Below are 20,630 nucleotides of genomic sequence, written 5' to 3' on the forward strand. Positions count from 1 at the left end.
ATGAGTGGCTACTCTGACAGTGAAACAGAGCAATAAAAACAACCTGGACTTGAATGCAAACCAATAGCCTAGGCCAATGAACAAACATACAGATTGTACAATATTAAGAGGAATATATACATTGAGTGCACAAAACATTAGGAACACCTTCCTAATATAGTTGCACCAGCTTTCACCTTCTGCATGACACACTTACACAATCCATGTCTCAATTGTCTCAAGGCTTAGAAATCCTTCTATAACCGGTCTTCTCCACTTCATCTACACTGGTTGAGGTGGATTTAACAAGTCACATTAATAAGGGATCATAGCTTCCACCTGGATTCATCTGGTAAGTCTATTTCATGGAAAGAGCAGGTGTTCCTTTATGTTTTGTACACATAGTGTCTTTTATACAGGTAACAAGCTGAGATTAGGAGCACTCCCTTTACGAGTGTGCTCCTAATCTCAGCTCGTTACCTGTATAAAAGACACCTGGGAGCCAGAAACCTTTCTGATTGAGAGGGGGTCAAATACTTATTTCCCTCATTAAAATGCAAATCAATTTATAACATTTTTGACATCCGGTTTTCTGGATTTTTTGGTTGTTATTCTGTCTCTCACTGTTCAAATAAACCTACCATTAAAATTATAGACTGATCATTTCTTTGTCAGTGGGCAAACGTACAAAATCAGCAGGGGATCAAATACTTTTCCCCCTCACTGTATGTATGTGTTCCTGAGAGTATTAGCTTTCAGTGATGGGGTCATAATGTTTTGTAGCTTAAACTGTTAAGTTAGATCCACATCCACAAACCGTATTTTGTGACTACAGGAGGTTACTTGGGTAACCCCGGTTCTATGAACGAAGTGCAATTTTATAAATCAGGCGACCCCCAAGTTTGGGAAACACTGCCATAGCTTGTCTCAAGATAAGCTACTTTGAAAAACAGTGCTGTTCGTTCAGAAATAGCTCAAAAGCTGTTTTGTATCTTCTACAGACAGAGTAGTCTTCTATCTTCAGCAGTAGGCATTTGATTTCCAAATGGTATGTTTTTTGTCGCTATTGTATTTAAAAAATTGTGTAAGGCAAACTGACAGCCGCAACCAACCATAGAATTATAATCCATAGATGGCAGTCCCATTGACAACATGACCACAACGTCATTTTTTTATTTAAACTTTATTTAACTTGGCAAGTCAGTTAAGAACAAATTCTTACTTACAATGACGGCCTAGGAACAGTGGGTTAACTGCCTTGTTCAGGGGCAGAACGACAGATTTTTACCTTGTCAGCTCAGGGATTCGATTTAGCAACCTTTCGGTTACTGGCCCAATGCTCTAACCACTAGGCTACCTGCCACCCCATAACAAGCTGTTCTATATTTGCTGGGTGTGCTGCATAAATTGCAGCCTTCCTGACTGGAAGTGCTTATGATAAAATCCACAGCTAACTTTCTAGATGCTTTTAATCCTCAGATTTTTTTCTCTCTGGTTTAGTATTTTTAATGAGTTTTATTGGTCTGTTCAGACAGGAGAAATATAATTTGGGTAATATTTTTACTTATATACTTTAACTTTTTTGAAAATAATTTATATTTATCAGGGATAGCTACAGCACCCCTACTTATGTAGACAAGGAAGAGTCTGGATAAATCCAAAACCCAGGATAGAGGGGCTCAGTGAATGTGGTGTAGAATGTGTGAAGATGTTTCTGTTTACCAAAGGACACACTATAGAAGGACAACGTACCAGCTGGCCAGTCAAGATACACACCAACTCTGTGCAAAACAGGACCGCGGATGAATGTGATATTGCCTCCTGCATTGTAAAAGTAATAGTAACCTTCACCAGCGCAGTTCAAACTCCAGGACTTGGTATTTTGTCCAATCCAACTGTCAGACCCCCATCCCATCCGACTCATTCCTTTGTAAGTCACTCCAATGTCAGGCTCTCCACAATCCCACATCACCTCCCAGTAATATCGAGATCCAGATAAGCCTTCTCTGCAGAGAACTTGGGGATGCCATTTAAATCTGTCTGGATGGTCTTCATAATGCTGCTCCTTGTCCACCCGTGTCACCTTCCTGTTCTCCTTAGAGAGTAACAGGTGTGTGTTTGCTGTATTTGGGTCCATGGTGAGCTGACAGGCATCTGTAGACAATGGGGAGACATTATCATATTCATTATCTCCAGCACCCTACCAGTGTCTACATAAGTGAAACTAGTCATTTTCTATGTTCTGTAGTCAAACTAAGTGCATTACTCTCAATGATGTAATCAGAAGTATAAAAATAACTGTGATTTATATTTTGCAGTAACATGGAGAGCAGGCAAACACCCTCCTACTGGCTGGAAACTTTGTGTAGTTTTTGACAATCAGTTTTTTTATTACCCCAATGACATTAAGAGTTATTTTTTACTACAGCGTTTGAGGTAAATCCAGAACCAGAGTTCTTTGAGGTTCTACTTTCATGTATACACAGGTATGGTTAAACGGGCAATCTGCAGTTGCTACATACATTTTTTGAACTTTTCAATTAGCGATATACACTGAGTACACAAAACATTAGGAACACCTGCTCTTTCCACGACCGACTGACCAGGTGAATCCAGCTGAAAGCTATGATCCCTTATTGATGTCGCCTGTTAAATCCACTTCAATCAGTGTAGATGAAGGGGAGGAGACGGGTTAAAGGATTATTAAGCCTTGAGACATGGATTGTGTGTGTGTGTGTGTGTGTGTGTGTGTGTGTGTGCCGACTCAATATCAGGAAGGTGTTCCTAATGTTTGGTGTACTCAGTGTATATTATATATCCATTGATTACTGAAGAATATAACTAATAAATGACTCATGAGCTCAGTTTAACGGTTGTACCCCATCAGAACCCAAAATATAAGCTTGTTTTTGAACAACATAATTGTACACAAACACTGTACAGCCTCAAAACATGGTTAAAACTATAACTTTGATCTCATTGATTGTCAGTCCTTGCACCCATAGCTCTATGAATTTGAAAGTGGTTACATTTCTCCGGCCCCATCCCTCAGCTGTTTACCAAAAACGATGGTGGGGTGACCACCTTGCTGTCGTTTGAACTGCACATTACCCCTTCAATTAAGATTTCTTACACTGGTAAGACATACTGAATATGACATAAAAAAAATAGGTAAATTGTTTGTTCAACGACAAAAAAACGAAACCGTATAAAATGCTATTTTGTATGTGGACGTATGTATTAGTTACTACATCTGTAATTCTGAAGATGCAGTTGATTACAATTGAAGGGACTTACATTTTCTCAGCCCGGATACCAGCCTGCACTCTGCACCGTGATCCACACTGTAGCAAAAACAACACGGTTATTACGTAACACGGAACACACATGCATACTTATGTGATAGAAAAGATCCTCACACTCCCAGGTCTTACTGTCCGCATCATTTTTTTTCTTACTTCAGCTTCATCAGTTTGTATGTGGGATCCCCTTGACCGGCTGAAAGCAGTCCCCCTGCAGAGTCTCCTGGGTGATTGTAGCTCAGGTCCAGCTCTCTCAGGTGGGAGGGGTTTGACCTCAGAGCTGAAGCCAGAGCAGCACAGCCCTCCTCTGTGACTTCACAGCCAGACAGTCTACAGAGGGACAGACACAACAGCTGTGTAGGTTGGTGTAATGATCTACCATGTGGCATCTACAGTATACGTTTGTCCATGACACAAACAAAATCAGACTTTGACAGACAATAATGATAACAGAAATAATTCACAACATCGTTCTTCTTTAAACAGCTGTACTTACCCTAGTGTCTGCAGTTCACAGTTTGGATCCCCCAGGCCATCAGAAAGCAGTGTAACTCCTGAGTCCTGCAGGTCGTTGTCTCTCAGCTCCAGTTGTTTCAGTTGCGAGTTGGGTGCCCTCAGGACTGAGGCCAGATCTGAACAGCAACCCTCTGTCAGACCACATTGACCTAGACTGCAGCATGGGTTCACAAGAGTATGTTGAGGATGCATTCATGATAATTACAGATAACACACACACACACACACACACACGTTGCATTCGGAATGTATTCAGACCGCTTCCCTTTATCCACATTTTGTTACGTTACAGCCTTATTATACAATGGATGAAATAAAAACTTTCCTCAATCTACACACAATACCCCATAATGCAAAAACTGATTTTTAGAAACATTTGCAAATTTATCAAAAACATGAACACTTTATTTACATAAGTATTCAGACCCTTTGCTCTGAGACTCGAAATTCAGCTCAGGTGCATCCTGTTTCCATTGATCATCCTTGTGTTGTTTCTATAACTTGATTGGAGTCCACCTGTGGTAAATTAAATTAATTGGACATGATTTGGAAAGGCACACACTTGTCTATAATGTCCCACAGTTGACCGTGTATGTCAGAACAAAAACCAAGCCACAAGGTCGACGGAATTGTCCGTAGAGCTCAAGAGACAGTATTGTGTCAAGGCACAGATCTGGGGAAGGGTACCAAAACATTTCTGTAGCATTGAAGGTCCCAAAGAACACAATGGTCTCCATTATTCTTAAATAGAAGAAGTTTGGAACCACCCAGACTTTTTCTAGAGCTGGCCCCCCGGCCAAACTGAGCAATCGGGGGAGAAGGGCCTTAGTCAGGGAGGTGACCAAGAACCCGATGGTCACTCTGACAGAGCTCCAGGGTTCCTCTGTTGAGATGGGAAAACCTTCCAGAAGGACAACCATCTCTCAGCACTCCACCAATCAGGCCTTTATGGTAGAGTAGGCAGACGGAAGCCACTCCTCAGTAAAAGGCACATGACAGTCTGCTTGGAGTTTGCCAAAAGGCACCTAAATGATTCTCAGACCATGAGAAACAAGATTCTCTGGTCTGATGAAACCAAGATTGAACTCTTTGGCCTGAATGCCAAGCATCATGTCTGGAGGATACCTGGCACCACCCTACGATGAAGCATGGAGGCAGCATCATGCTGTGGGGATTTTGGGAGACTAGTCAGGATTGAGGGTAGGTGAACAGAGCAAAGTACAGAGAGATCCTTGATGAAAACCTGCTCCAGAGCGCTCAGGACCTCAGACTGGGGTGAATGTTCACTCTCCAACAGGACAATGAACCTAAGCACACAGCCAAGACAACGCAGGAGTGGCTTCGGGACAAGTCTCTGAATGTCCTTGAGTGGCCCAGCCAGAGCCCAATCTAACATCTCTGGAGAGACCTGAAAATAGCTGTGCAGCGACACTCCACATCCAACCTGACAGAGCCTGAGAAGACCTGCAGAGAAGAATGGGAGAAACGCCCCAGATACAGGTGTGCCAAGCTTGTAGCGTCATACCCAATAAGACTTGAGGCTGTAATCGCTGCCAAAGGTGCTTCAAAGTACTGAGTAAACGGTCTGAATATTTAGTTTTTTATTTGTAATACATTTGCAAAAATGTCTAAAAACCTGTTTTTGCTTTGTACTTATGGGGTAGTGTGTGTAGATTGATGAGGGGGAAAAAACAATTTCATCCATTTTAGAATAAGGCTGTAACATTATAAAATGTGGAAAAAGTGAAGGGGTCTGAATACATTCCGACTGCACTGTATGTATGTATGTATGTATGTATGTATGTATGTATGTATGTATATATATATATTTAGACAAAAAAAGAGCAAAAGAAACACACTAGGACTGCATGATATGGGCAAAAAATGTAATTGCGATTTGATTTGCGATATACAATAGATCAAAATACTTGTGTGGATTTTTTCAATCATAGAAATGTAAATTAAGAAGCAGTTTTTAAAGCAGCATCATTCTTGTTTGGAGCAATCGGTTGACTGCATTTGAATGAACAGAACAGCATGCAAACTTATATCTAAAAGTGGGGAAGAGGCTTTATGTGTGTGGGAAGCAACCGCGAGAGAGAGAGACGACAAACAGAGTAAACTATAAAAACGGACGTTACATGCAGCTGAGTGGCGTATCAAAATATTGCAATATGGATGCCTCTTGCGATATGGATATTGCACATGTCAATATCGCAATTTCGATGTGAATTAGATGAATTGCGCAGCCCTAGTGTTGTCATGACACCAGAATTTTGACTTCGATTACCGATACCAGGTTTAGTATTACCACACTCGATACCATCACGATTCCATGGCAAAAAAAGAAGGCACATTAGCCAAAGTCACAGAATGGCACTTGATCCAGACAGATATACTACTGCTTTGTTCAATCGTCAGGCATCTTTTGAGTCCAATATCATTACATTTGAAAATGTTTACATCAACATTTTTCAGAGACAGCCCTGCATGCATTAACGAATCGATTATACAGTTATCCAATCAATTTGACTTTGTTTTTACCAATCTAATTACATAACAAAAAAATGGTAATCATTTATTTGAATGGTAAATCTCTATTGATAAACTGGGTAAATCAAGATGTAGCCTAGACCTATTCACAATACAGGTGAATGCATATTCAATAGGAGCGTGTGCATGCATTGAGTTATTGAGCTTGTTTTGGCTGATAGCATGGGGCTACAGATGACAAACAATCTGTTTCCGTTCCATTTTAGACAAGGCAAAACGTGCCCCATTCTCTCTCTCACACACACACACACACACACACACACACACACACACACACACACACACACACACACACACACACACACACACACACACACACACACACACACACACACACACACACACAGTCCGCTGAGGCAATAGATCATATTTGGGAGAGAAGTGAGATTAAGTACATTAATAAACTTTTGGTGGCAATCAGCTTTGAAATCAGCATATTTAGCTTTATTGTTTATCAAAAACAAAGTACTAAGGTAGTGAATTGATCTTATCTTCAGCTGTAAGCGAGCAAGGAAAGTTAGCCTACAAAAGCTGGAAGCTACCAGTCTCTTCTTGCATTGTAAAGTGTTCTAGTCTGTATGTATGGACATTGTTTTGCAAACAGTAGTTAAGAGATGGGACCAAGTCACAATTTGTAAGTCCTAAGCGAGTCTCAAGTCTTAACCTTCGAGTCAAGTCCCAAGTTATAATGGGTAAGTCCCAAGTTCCACAGCACAGGTCGAGTCATGTCACAAGTCCCTAATTTTGGGTTTCGAGTCCTCAAGTCAATGGTTAAGTGTTTTAATGCCAATTTCTTTGAAATTGCAATGCATCAGTGGTTTTGGACCCACATGTTTTACAAACTGGATAAATTTTTTCCCACTACCACATAGTCCTTGAAACCGAATACAACCATTTTTGGGACCGATGAGGCCCTGATGCTGAGGTAGCACCACAGGTTCCAGAGTGGTGCGGCAAATTGTTTCCCCCGGAGCTTTTCCTATTCTGGCAACCTAATCATGTATATATTCAGGACCCTATAGGGTATGACAGTGATTCATCAGTTGTAAAAACATTTTTTCTATGGGCAATGATGGGAGCGGGACCAGAGATTTTCTAATCAGGTCACATGGTTTAAAAAAATGATCTGTAAAAACTTCTGGCCCTAGGGAGGATGTCAAACTGCAGCAACCTTGTACATGTTCATATGAATTATATTTTAAAACTAGACTAACAGGGGTTTCCTTTACACAGATACAGAGACAACCATTGCAATTGGACAATAGAACTAAGAGGGCTGAGCCTTTGCATATGTAATTAAAAAGTAACTCACACAGTCTATGTAATCAGTATTGTGTTTGATTCATTTCAGTTAATAATTTTGAATTGAAAAAGTCAAGGAGGCCTTGCCAGCCCAAGTTTGAATATAGACCAAACCAAATTTGATCTCGTTCACATTTTCTCCTAACACAGATAAATGGGCAATAAATAGGCTACATAACATTCCCACTTCGTTTACCCCAGCCAGAGCGCAAGAAGGGACAGGGAGCTGTAGCCTGCAGCTGAAGAAAATCATATTCCCATATTGATCAGGTGTAGGCTGCTGCAACATTTCTGTGAAGAGTTCTTTCTTGTGTCTGTCGGGAGTGATGTGTTATCAATTTCGCTAAATAAATACCGGAGGACAGTGGAGAGGGGCACACGCTTTGATAGACGACGTGCTTTGTGTCCAGCCTGCAGGACCTGTGATTTCAGTGAATCTGATTGGTCAAGGCACAGAACAGAAAGCACAGAACCTGCAGCACTCCTATATGAAGGACAGATAGACCTACATTGTCATTCAGATGAAGTCCAAGTCAAGTCACGCATCATAGACGCTCAAGTCGAAGTCGAGTGGCAAATGTTTGCTCTTTTACCAAGTCAAGTCTCAAGTTGCAAAATTTGCGACTGGGGTAGTATTTGAGTCCAAGTGATGTGATTCTTGTCCACGTCTCTGGTAATGAATAGTTTCAATGCCGTGTTGCATTATTCAAGTGTGTTTTCTGAGCAGCATGAGTGGGGAGCTAACATGATGCAGCCCAGTGCAGGCTAAGTGGGGAGCTAACATGAGTCTAGTGCAGGCTAAGTGGAGAGCTAACATGATGCAGTCTAGTGCAGGCTAAGTGGGGAGCTAACATGATGCAGGCTAAGTGGGGAGCTAACATGAGTCTAGTGCAGGCTAAGTGGAGAGCTAACATGAGTCTAGTGCAGGCTAAGTGGGGAGTTAACATGATGCAGGTTAAGTGGGGAGCTAACATGATGCAGCCCAGTGCAGGCTAAGTGGGGAGCTAACATGATGCAGGTTAAGTGGGGAGCTAACATGATGCAGGTTAAGTGGGGCGCTAACATGATGCAGCCCAGTGCAGGCTAAGTGGGGAACTAACATGATGAAGCCCAGTGCAGGCTAAGTGGGGAGCTAACATGATGCAGGTTAAGTGGAGAGTTAACATGATGCAGGTTAAGTGGAGAGTTAACATGATGCAGGCTAAGTGGGGAGCTAACATGATGCAGCCCAGTGTAGATTAAGTGGGGAGCTAACATGATGCAGGTTAAGTGGGGAGCTAACATGATGCAGGTTAAGTGGGGAGCTAACATGATGCAGCCCAGTGCAGGCTAAGTGGGGAGCTAACATGATGCAGGCTAAGTGGGGAGCTAACATGATGCAGGCTAAGTGGGGAGCTAACATGATGCAGGTGAAGTGGGGAGCTAACATGATGCAGCCCAGTGCAGGCTAAGTGGGGAGCTAACATGATGCAGGTTAAGTGGGGAGCTAACATGATGCAGGCTAAGTGGGGAGCTAACATGATGCAGGCTAAGTGGGGAGCTAACATGATGCAGGTTAAGTGGGGAGCTAACATGATGCAGGCTAAGTGGGGAGCTAACATGATGCAGGCTAAGTGGGGAGCTAACATGATGCAGGTTAAGTGGGGAGCTAACATGATGCAGGCTAAGTGGGGAGCTAACATGATGCAGGCTAAGTGGGGAGCTAATATGATGCAGGCTAAGTGGGGAGTTAACATGATGCAGCACAGTGCAGGCTAAGTGGGGAGTTAACATGATGCAGCACAGTGCAGGCTAAGTGGGGCAGGCCGGAGGAAAGTAAAGTAAAAAACTAAATATAATTATAGTACAGAACCATTTTTCATGTTAAGTATCGAAAAAGCACCTACGTTTGGTATACCGTGCAACACTAGCCCTAACACACACACGTGCATGCACACTTACCCTAGTTTCTGTAGTTTACAGTTTGGATCTGCCAGGCCATCAGAAAGCAGTGTAACTCCTGAGTCCTGCAGGTCGTTGTCTCTCAGCTCCAGTTGTTTCAGTTGTGAGTTGGTTGAACACAGGACTGAGGCCAGATCTGAACAGCAACCCTCTGTCAGACCACACTGACTTAGACTGGAGGGAGTAGAGGAACATTGTATAGACAACACAATCTTACTCACACACACACACACACACAATAGTACATGAACATAAACAAACATGTGCATGCAGTGCGCACACACACTTACCCTAGTGTCTGCAGTTTGCAGTTTGGATCCTTCAGTCCAGCACACAGCAGTGTAACTCCTGAGTCATGCAGGTCGTTGTATCTCAGCTCCAGTTGTTGCAGTTGTGAGTTGGGTGCCCTCAGGACTGAGGCCAGATGTAAACAGCAACCCTCTGTCAGACCACATGGACCTAGACTATAGTGGAGAAGAGGACACACTTGAACATTTCACACACACACACACACACACACACACACACACACACACACACACACACACACACACACACACACACACACACACACACACACACAGGATGCTCACATAAGTGTCTGTATGTTGTGGAGTCCTGCACAGAGCAGCTTCACTCCTCTGTCTCCCAGGTCATTGTAGCTGAGGTCTAGCTCTGTCAGGGGGCAGTTTGGTGTCTGCAGGGCTGAGGCCAGTGTCCAACAGGATGTATATGTGAGGTCACAGCCAGCAAGTCTAAAGAGATGTATTACACTTTTAGATATTCCAAACCTTAATAATAATAATATGACATACATAAACACAATGAAAAAGGAGTCTCTTACTTCAAAACAAATGCAATGTTTAGAGTAGCTCTGATGATGGTCAATCCAGACCTATATTTTCTGAGTTTAATGTCGGGTGTCCGACATCTCATTATACAACACAACTTACGATGCTTTCTTGCAGGTTTTCACTACTGGCAGCAACCTCAGACGACCTTCCACTGATGTGTTATACGTCTTCAGGTGAAACTCATCCAGCACCCCCTCTGACATCAGTAAAACAAAGGCCAGGGCTGAACATTGGTGAGGTTGGAGCTTTGTTTCTGAAAGAGTTCCTGATCGCAGGGAGGTCTGGATCTCTTCAACTACAGAGTTATCCCCAAGTTCATTCAGACAGTGGAACAAGTTGATGATCCTTTCTGGTGAGGATTCCATCTTAATCTTGTCCGAAAGGTACTTAAATGTTTCCTCAATGCTCGGTGTTTGACCTCTCCTTGTCAGAAGGCCCTTTAAGAGATTCTGACTGGACTCCAGTGAGAGGCCCAGAAGAAATCGAAGGAACAGGTCCAGGTGTCCATTCTTACTCTGCAAGGCTTTGTCCACCGCACTCATGTGTAAGTCAGACAACTTGTCACACTTGAATGATTCATCAAACACATTTTCAGACTTCCCCAGCCATGACTCTAAAGCATATAGTGCTGCCAGAAACTCTTGAATGCTCAGATGCACAAAGCTGAAGACCTTGTCTTGGTATAGCCCACATTCATCTTTAAACATTTCTGTACACAAGGCTGAGTACTCTGATGCCTCTGTGACATCGATGCCACACTCTGTCAGGTCTTCCTCATAGAAGATAAGGTTACCCTTCTGCAACTGTTGGAAAGCCAGTTTTCCAAGTTTAAGGATCATGAATTTGTCTAACTGAGACAGTTTCTTAGGGTTATTCTCTGTGGCTTTGTTGTACTTTTTGTTTTTCACACTGGTTTGGATGAGCAGGAAGTGAGTGTTCATCTGTGTCAGAGATTTGGGGACATTGACATCCTTTGTTTCTTTTAGCATTGTTTCAAGGACAGTGGCTGATATCCAACAGAAGACTGGCATGTGGCACATGATGTAGAGGCTTTTTGATGTCTTCATCTGTGTGATGATTCTGCTGGCCAGGTCCTCATCACCGATTATCTTCCTGAAGTACTCCTCCTTCTGTGGGTCACTGAAACCTTTTACTTCTGTCACCTGGTCAACACACTCAAAGGGTATCTGATTGGCTGCTGCTGGTCGTGTGGTTATCCAGAGATGAGAAGAGGGAAGCAGATTCCCTTTGATGAGGTTTGTCAGCAGCACATCCACTGAGGTTGGCTCTGTGATGTCATACAAGTCCTCATTGTTCTGGAAATTTAGAGGATGTCGACACTCATCCAGACCGTCAAAAATGAAAAGAGTTTTGATTTCACCACACTGAATGCTGTCAATATCTTTAAGATCTGGGCAGTAGTATTGCAGAAGTTGCATCAGACTATATTGACCCTTTTTCAGGTTAAGGTCACGGAAAGGAAGAGGAAATATGAAATGAATATCTTGATTTGCTTTTCCCTCTGCCCAGTCAAGGATGAACTTCTGCACAGAAACTGTTTTTCCAATGCCAGCGATTCCTTTGGTCAGCACAGTCCTGATAGGTTTTCTTTGTCCAGGTAACCTTTTGAAGATGTTGTTGCATTTGATTGCGGTCTTTTGTGTGGTTTGTTCCTTAGAAACCGTCTCGATATGTCTCACCTCATGTTCATTATTGACCTCTCCACTTCCACCTTCTGTGATGTAGAGCTCCGTGTATATGTCATTTAAGAGAGTTTGCTTTCCATTGTGTCCAATTCCTTCAAATATTTGTTGAAACTTCTGCCCCAGTTTAGTTTTAATTTCTCTGGCTTTCCAAAGAGTTTTATCTAGGAAAAGAATATGATTGATATTAGTTACCACAAAACAAGAAGATACAGTAGTTAAAAAGTGAAATTACATTATCAAGACACTACTCATTAGAAGTGATTTCGATAAATGGAGGTTGGAGGTTGAAGAAGTATAAGAGATGGTGGTTGTAACCCCCTTTGATCCTTTGTCTGAAATGCAGTCTTACTTTGTATGTCTAGAAAGTTCAGTGTGATCTTCAAGGCACCCTCGGTTCCAAAACTCTCCAGCATCTTCTCAACCAAATCTTGAACATCTTCATTGTCCAGCTGGGTCTCAAAGCACTCTGGGTAACAATGGATCAGATGATTTTTGAAGAGATTCAAATCACTCATGTTTTTCAGTGACTGACCTAGTAGAGATGAAGTGTCCAACAACATGGGGATCTACAAAAAAGGCAGATATCACTTATTGAGAGCATTCTACAAGAAGAAAGCAATCTTGTGAAAAAGCTGTCAATATATAAACAAGACCGCAAGATAAGAGAAAGATTAAAAAGTTGTTCAGCCTACAAGGCTAGATCCCACTGGGCACAGACGTCAGTTCTAGGTCTAGTTTTGATTTAGATTTGGTTGAGTTGTCAACTAACATGAATTTAACAAAACATGTCAACATGCCATTGGATTTAAGTTGATATTTGGGTGAAAAAAAGACAAAATGCTTTTACGTTGATGACTTTTAAAATCCAGTTTTCCACGTTGACTCAACGTCGTCACATTTATTTTGTTGGTGTTCAAATGACGTGGAAACAACGTTGATTCCAAAAAAATTCCCAGTGGGATGGTTATTCAATGTTGTGTTCCTCTAGTAAGAATAGATACAGAACATTATTTCTTACCTCTATGTAGCGCTTTCTGTGGCCTCTATGGTCCTCCACGGCACACATATTACAGATGAGTATCTGGTCGGTCTTACAGAAGACTTCCAGAGCTTTATGGTGCAGCTGGCAGAGTTTCTGCTCCAGGTTTCCTGTCACCTCCACCAGGGTGTGTTTTTGCAGTGCTGCTACTGTGTAATGCTGCCTTACGTGGCTCTCACAATAGGAGGCAGTGCAGATCAGACAGGACTTCACAGCTTTGAGCTTTTTCTCAGTGCAGAGATCACAGGCCACATCTCCAGGTCCAGCATAGTAGTGACTTGACTCTGCGTGTTGATGTTGGAGAGGTTTAGGTGAGACCAAGACGCTTATACACTGCTTGCAGTAACTGTGTCCACAGGGGATGGATACTTGATCCTTTGGCCCTCTTTCACACAGGTCTATTGTTATCCCACTAAAGAGATGAGGAAGGGAAAACAGTTTGTGTCTTTCTCAACCTGCTTGTTCAATGCAAATGAACCACAAGGCATAAATGAGCCATACGTTGAGTGTTATTGCAATGCATTGTCATATTCACTTTATTTATGTCCTGACAAGTCATGAGATGCATGTTGCTGTTTACCTCTCAAAAATAGTGTTTTTATTAGGCATTTCTTACGACCGTACAGTGAGTTGCAATAAACCGTTTTATTCAAGAACTACAGCAATAGTGTTCTGGACATTGTTCTATTATGCAGTAGTTATTTGATTTGTGAGCTTATGCCTTTTAAACCTTTTGTCATTTAGGGGGTGCTGGTTGAAAGTAGGTGGAAGAAACATTGAGTTGTCACTCTTCATTGATAACAGGCTGGATGTAGGTGACTCTGCTCTCTTTCTCTTTCTGACTTTGGAGAGAAAGCCATGGAAACATTAACATGTGACTTCCAGTTTCATCAATTACCCATCCTCTACCCAAGCTTCATCAATTACCCATCCTCTACCCAAGCCTCATCAATTACCCATCCTCTACCCAAGCTTCATCAATTACCCATCCTCTACCCAAGCTTCATCAATTACCCATCCTCTATCCAAGCTTCATCAATTACCCATCCTCTACCCAAGCTTCATCAATTACCCATCCTCTATCCAAGCTTCATCAATTACCCATCCTCTACCCAAGCTTCATCAATTACCCATCCTCTACCCAAGCTTCATCATCCTCTACCCAAGCTTCATCAATTACCCATCCTCTACCCAAGCTTCATCAAACCTCTACCCAAGCTTCATCAATTACCCATCCTCTACCCAAGCTTCATCAATCCTCTACCCAAGCTTCATCAATTACCCATCCTCTACCCAAGCTTCATCAATTACCCATCCTCTACCCAGGCGTAGCTTATATCTTAACATACCCTTTGTCAACTGTTTGTGTTTCCTGGTTGAAAGTAGGTGGAAGAAACATTGAGTTGTCACTCTTCATTGATAACAGGCTGGGTGTAGGTGACTCTGCTCGGTGCTGCTGGACACTAAACAAAACAGGGAGACAGATCACCTCAACAACTACGTTTCAACAGTTACATAACTGTAACTCAGAATGTATACATCTTTTGGACATAGGAGCAATCTTGAGGGAATCCTATTTGAGTCAGAAAAGGATGTTCATATGATAAGTAAGATATACAAAACCTTGCAGAGAGCCTATCCAACTGACAATCTCTTAGTTAAAAAATATAACTATTGGAACAAGACTTAAAAATAACTGATATTGGCACAAGATGGAGGGAATGTTGGGAACAAAATTAGTTAATGAAAATGTATGCTTAATCCATACAGGTGGGTCTGGGCAGGTGTGATGTTGTTGATGTTTGTGTGCATCTGTATGTTGTCTTTGTACGTGTATGTATGTATTGTTTAAAAAATATGACATAAAAGAAAATGTATATTTCAGAATGAATGTTATACCTCTCAGACGTGATGTCTTGAGGGAGACTCATTTTAGAGGCAGTGGTCCCCTCCTTTTTCTCCCCAGGGCGGCTCATTTTAGAGGCAGTGGTCCCCTCCTCTCTCTCCCCAGAGAGACTCCTTTTAGAGGCAGTGGGTCACACCTACAGACAGCACAGATCAACGGGAAATACACTTATCAACCAACAATGAACAACAGTGCTTTCCATAAGTGCCGGCTGTTGGCCATATAGCCGATTAAGTTCTTTGTGATGGAAGTTTGTTGGTGGTGGTGTATATCAATGCTAAACAGCATCAAAAAGGTGCTCAAACTCAAGCAGGTATGTAAACGTGTGGTTGATAGTAGCATGCCGGATAAAACCGGACGGCAGTGAGTCAAGGGAGTTCCAGAAATAGTTAACATTAAATAAATAAAGGACCACTTGAAGGGAATGCTCTCTCAATGAAGCAAAGCACCTCCAGATGACACGAGATGGGAAGAAGGTGGATAGCCTGTCAGTGCTACTAAACTTTGAGGGTCTGGTACTGCCAGGAAAAGTTAGGATTGGGTATATGAGTTACTATGTACGAGCTTATGTTCAGAAACCACTGCGTTGCTATAATTGTCAAAGGTTTGGGCACAGTGTGTAAAGGCAAAAGGAGATGTGTTACGTGTGGGGGAGAACATGCATATGAGGAATGTGGAGATGGGGTCCAGTTAAAGTGCTGTAACTTTGGGGGCGCCCATAGTGTGGCATATCGGAGTTGTGCAGTGATGAAAAGACAGGTGGAAGTGCAGCAGGTGAGAAGTGAGTGTAACATCTCGTATGCAGAAGCAGTGAAGGTAGTTCAGACAGAGACAAGCTGGGCACCTAGAAGAACAGCTATTCCGGTCAACTGTAAGTGCTGTTATTGTGAAGTGGAAACACCTAGGGGCAACGAGCTCAGCCGCGAAGTGGTAGGCCCCACAAGCTCACAGAACGGAACCGCCGAGTGCTGAAGCATGTAAAAATTATCTGTCCTCGGTTGCAACACTCACTACCGAGTTCCAAACTACCTCTGGAAGCAAGGTCAGCGCAAGAAGTATTAGTCGGGAGCTTGATGAAATGGGTTTCCATGGCCGAGCAGCCGCACACAAGTCTAAAATCACCATGTGCAATACCAAGCGTCAGCTGGAGTGGTGTAAAGCTCACCGCCATTGGACTCTGGAGCAGTGGAAACGCCTTCTCTGGAGTGATGACTCACGCATCACCATCTGGCAGTCCGACGAACTAATCTGTGTTTGGCGGATGCCAGGAGAACGCTCCCTGCCGGAATGCATAGTGCCAACTGTAAAGTTTGGTGGAGGAGGAATAATGGTCTGGGGCTGTTTTTCATGGTTCGGGCTAGGTCCCTTAATTCGAGTGAAGGGACATCTTCACTCTAGAGCATACAATGACATTCTAGACGATTCTGTGCTTCCAACTATTTGGCAACAGTTTGGGGAAGGCCCTTTCCTGTTTCAGCATGACAATGCCCCTGTGCACAAAGCGAGATCATTACAGAAATGGTTTGTCGAGATCGGTGTGGAAGAACTTGACAGGCCTGCACAGAGCCCTGTCCTCAACCCCATCGAACACCTTTGGGATGAATTGGAACGCCGACTGCAAGCCAGGTAAAATTGCCCCACATCAGTGCCCGACCTCACTAATGCTCTTGTGGCTGAATAGAAGCAATTCCCCGCAGCAATGTTCCATCTAATGGAAAGCCTTCCCAGAAGAATGGAGGCTGTTATAGCAGCAAAAGGGGGACCAACTCCATATTAATGCCCATGATTTTGGAATGAGATGTTCGACGAGCAGGTGTCCACATACTTTTGGTCATGTAGTGTACCTCAGCCCAGACCTACAATGCCACTGTCAGTGGGAATTCTTTTAACATCCCTCGACTCCTGCCGTGTCAACAGATATCCCCCAAACCCCCCCCCCCCCCCGACTCTCGGAAAATGAGTGTACAACTGGTAAATAGTCGCTGATATTTCAGTCAGATGTCTAGCTACCTAGTTACCTCAAGGACTCTGGCTATTAGCCAGGTAGCTAGCTATAACTAGGTGGCTAGAAGGATGACGTTAGAAGCTAACGTTGAACAGAGCCTGACCTCAGCAGGAGCAGTTGACTGAAACTAAGCTAGCTATAAATCAAAAGATGGGCTACTATAAGTTCTCATAACATAATACCTTTTCTTTATAGAGAGTAGTGAGACAGACGGTGGTGAATCAGGCTGCAATGAAGGAGGCAAATAGATACACAGAGAGAAGAAGCATTGAAGCAAGCAGGGAGAGAGGTTAGTAGTACAGTGGGTACAGTGGTTCCCAAACCTAGGGTTCAGGACCCATATGGGGTCCCCTAAAATGTAAATAGGGCCCCCTGAGAGAGTCTTTAATCTTATCAAGCACATTAATAACTTGTTTCTCTTCAAATCAGTATAGAATACAACATTTTAGAGTCAACTAAGGGCCTTTTACACTGTCAGAATTCTCTTTCATGTCATAATGTGTTGGGACAGCCTGTGGGACCTAAAATTGAGTATAGTATAAAGACAATTTAATATTATGTACACTGAACAAAAATATAAATGCAACATGCAAAAATGTCAGAGATTTTACTGAGTTACAATTCATATAAGGAAATCAGTCAACATCAGTCCTGACTTACCACTCATGTACGTAGTAAATAAGTAGTGAAACACGTATTATTAAGTACAACTTGTAAGGTAGTGATCTATAAGTACCAATCCACAAATGTAAATCACTTTCCACAAATGTAAATCGCTATCCACAAATGCAATTCACTATCCACAAACAAACACCTTTTGATTTGTATTTGTAAATCGATATATTGCATTACAATTGTTTTATAACTGCAGATATACAGGTCATTTCCAAGGGCCTTAAGTAAAATGACTTCCATAAAGATTTGCACATAGCAGAGATATGCGGATTGGTGATTTACATTTGTGGATTGGTACTTATTTGTACAGATCATGATACACGAATACAAAATGCATGCTGTGAGTTCACAATACATTTGGCATGATATTGATCCCATACCTGCGAGCTCTTGCTGAATGCAGATGATATTCCCCTGAAACTGGGCAATGTGTACGGCGCGCATGCGAATATATTTCACGTGTTTTGCGATTGTGTAGGCTACTTTGTGCATGATTTCACTGTTGTACTACATAATTGATCATTCATATACCTCCACTAAACGACTTTGATATACATCAGTGGGATTAAGAAGTGAGATTACGCAATGCCCACTGAAAAAAAGTGGGTATAAGGCTTATACCTGCGCATAGCATCCACTACACCACTGGCCCTTTGTGTTTTACAAAAAGTGCACTCCTACATGAGTCCTCACTGTCTGAGACCGAGTACGACTGTGTCCGACCCCGAGACAAGACCGAGACACTCAAAATGTAGTCTCGAGACCGAGTACTACAACAATGTCTACTACATACATATAGCTAAAAAGCAAAACTATTTTAATGAATGCAAACCTATAGGCCACAACAAGGCCAGACACTCTTAAAATCAGCTCATTTTAATTGAATTACAATATATTGGTCTACCACCACAGTAGGCTTTTATATGGCAATTATTTAACAATTATACACATCATTAAATCAAATACAAAAAACAACAACACTAACCTTAGAGGCCAACACCCAGCAGCATGTCCTCCGCCTGGTAGTTTAGCAGTCAGATCCTCTGCGTCATTCAAAAGATTTACTTTCGATTTCAACAAAAAAGTATTTGTTGCAGAAACCCGAAACCGTTTACACTACAATCAACCGATTAAAAGGTGGAAATCATCATACCAATCACACCATTCACGTGGTGAATTTGGTACGCGTTACTTTCGAATTGTGATTCTGAACCATACATTGTACTTACTGTAGTTATTGTAGTTCTTCTATGTTATATTAGCGATCGCACAATTTAATGTGCATTCGGCCACCTACTGTGCGGGATGCAAACAAGATTCCCCAAAAAGGAACAAAATACCAAAAGAACTACCAAACTATCAAAAAATAAATAAATGAACTAAACTAAATCAAACAACTTTTATATAAAAAATAAAATAGATCTGATCCCTAAACTGGCTCAATGGGAACGTGGGAGGGCGGGTCTTCGAGCACCAGTACCCCTTGCAAGTAGGGTTGCAAACAGTGTTGCCAACTCCTCAGTAAGGAAAGTAGCTATTGGCTGTCCTAAAAGTCGCTAGAAGTCGCTAAAAACGCCATCACCTACTTTGCCTAATTGGCCATGTGCATGTAATTGTGATAGACGCTGTAGGAGAGAGGAATAATGTCGTGGGAGAGGCAAAAAGTGAGTAAAAAACACCCTACATATGTTTAGAACTACAAATGAACTTTCTTCTGTCAATTCTTGTTTTTTTAATGTCACAATTCCAACCCTCCTCCCTTATCCGGCTTGGGACCTGCAAAAGTGACACAAAAGAGACATTCTGGCGGAGTTACTTATTTATTTATTTTTGATTTTGTTTATTAGTTTAGTTTTCTTCATTTGGTTTGGTTTTTAACCTTATGGTCCACTTAGGAGCCTACAACAAGTCACAATAAAACATGAACATTTTTAACCATAACATTTAAAAAAAAAAAGAAAAGTAGTATACAATCTACATTAACAATCTAAATGGACCAAAAAGAGACAATGGAAAAAACTGTCAATGGCAATGTGAGAAAATTATGGTAACTAGTCTGGCCCTAATTCAGGTTAATATATTTTTTTTAATGTAAGCCAGGGTGGGATCAGCCAGCGGCAGCTTCCCACATGCGCGATTCATTTGCAGTCTGGACGCGGAGGGGTGAACATCTCCCAACTGCAGCTGGGAGGGACTACTGCGCAAGGACTGGGCCACCTGTGAGTGCTTTGGGACGGGGTGGCATCCGCTGCTCGTTGAGAAGAGTAAGAACGATACGTGCTTTCACATCAGAGTCTCCAAAAGTCTCCTATAACATCAGAAAAAGTCGCTAGATTTGTCGTTAGTTGCTTTTTTGAAAATGTGTCGCTAGAGGGGTCTGAATACTCGCTAAATAAAGCGACAAAATCGCTAAGTTGGCAACACTGGTTGCAAAGGGTTGTAAACTTTCCGGAAATCTTCCATGGAAAGTTAAGCCCGGGTATTTGGGGAATTTTGCTTAAATTCCTCAAAAAAGTAGGATACACATAAGGCAATTCTAGGTCTTGTGGCATATGTTGGTTATCCCAAATTCAATGGAATTGCGACCCTCTGCATGCACAGTGCATTCTTCCATCACATGTGCAGTGCACTCTTCCATCACATGTACAGCTGATTCTCAAGATCTTGCAAACTAATGAGATGCACTTGAGCCCACTCTACTACACTGTCTGAGCCAAGGACTACATGCTTTCTGTTGTTTTGATTACAATACTGGGTGGGGTGAATATCTTTTATATGACATACATGATTTATTATTAACTAGTAAATAGTAGCCTACAGCAAAGTGTGTTTAAATAATTTCTAACTTGTTA

General features: G+C 42.2%; 1 protein-coding gene across 7 annotated transcripts; it reads right to left on the bottom strand.

Moving 5' to 3' along the window:
* Positions 1 to 1,481: 1,481 nt before the first annotated feature.
* Positions 1,482 to 19,254, bottom strand: LOC115191903 (NACHT, LRR and PYD domains-containing protein 3). Of its 7 annotated transcripts, none has more exons than XM_029749905.1 (15): positions 19,008 to 19,254; positions 18,764 to 18,821; positions 15,092 to 15,234; positions 14,542 to 14,655; positions 13,923 to 14,036; positions 13,172 to 13,604; positions 12,503 to 12,719; positions 10,547 to 12,314; positions 10,187 to 10,348; positions 9,884 to 10,057; positions 9,594 to 9,767; positions 3,778 to 3,951; positions 3,438 to 3,611; positions 3,277 to 3,323; positions 1,482 to 2,133 (listed from the first exon to the last, which is right to left on the bottom strand). In XM_029749905.1, exons 3-15 carry the CDS (start codon positions 15,166 to 15,168, stop codon positions 1,607 to 1,609), a joined length of 4,155 nt encoding a protein of 1,384 aa, XP_029605765.1. In that variant the 5' UTR covers positions 15,169 to 15,234; positions 18,764 to 18,821; positions 19,008 to 19,254; the 3' UTR covers positions 1,482 to 1,606. The 7 variants fall into 7 exon arrangements, with proteins under 7 accessions (XP_029605765.1, XP_029605766.1, XP_029605767.1 ...); XM_029749906.1 differs by having other exon boundaries at positions 18,764 to 18,842; XM_029749907.1 differs by having other exon boundaries at positions 13,923 to 14,030; positions 18,764 to 19,254.
* Between the last annotated feature and the right edge of the window lie 1,376 nt (positions 19,255 to 20,630).

This window comes from Salmo trutta, chromosome 4 (genome assembly GCF_901001165.1).
Source record: "Salmo trutta chromosome 4, fSalTru1.1, whole genome shotgun sequence".
NCBI classification, from domain to species: Eukaryota; Metazoa; Chordata; class Actinopteri; order Salmoniformes; family Salmonidae; genus Salmo; species Salmo trutta.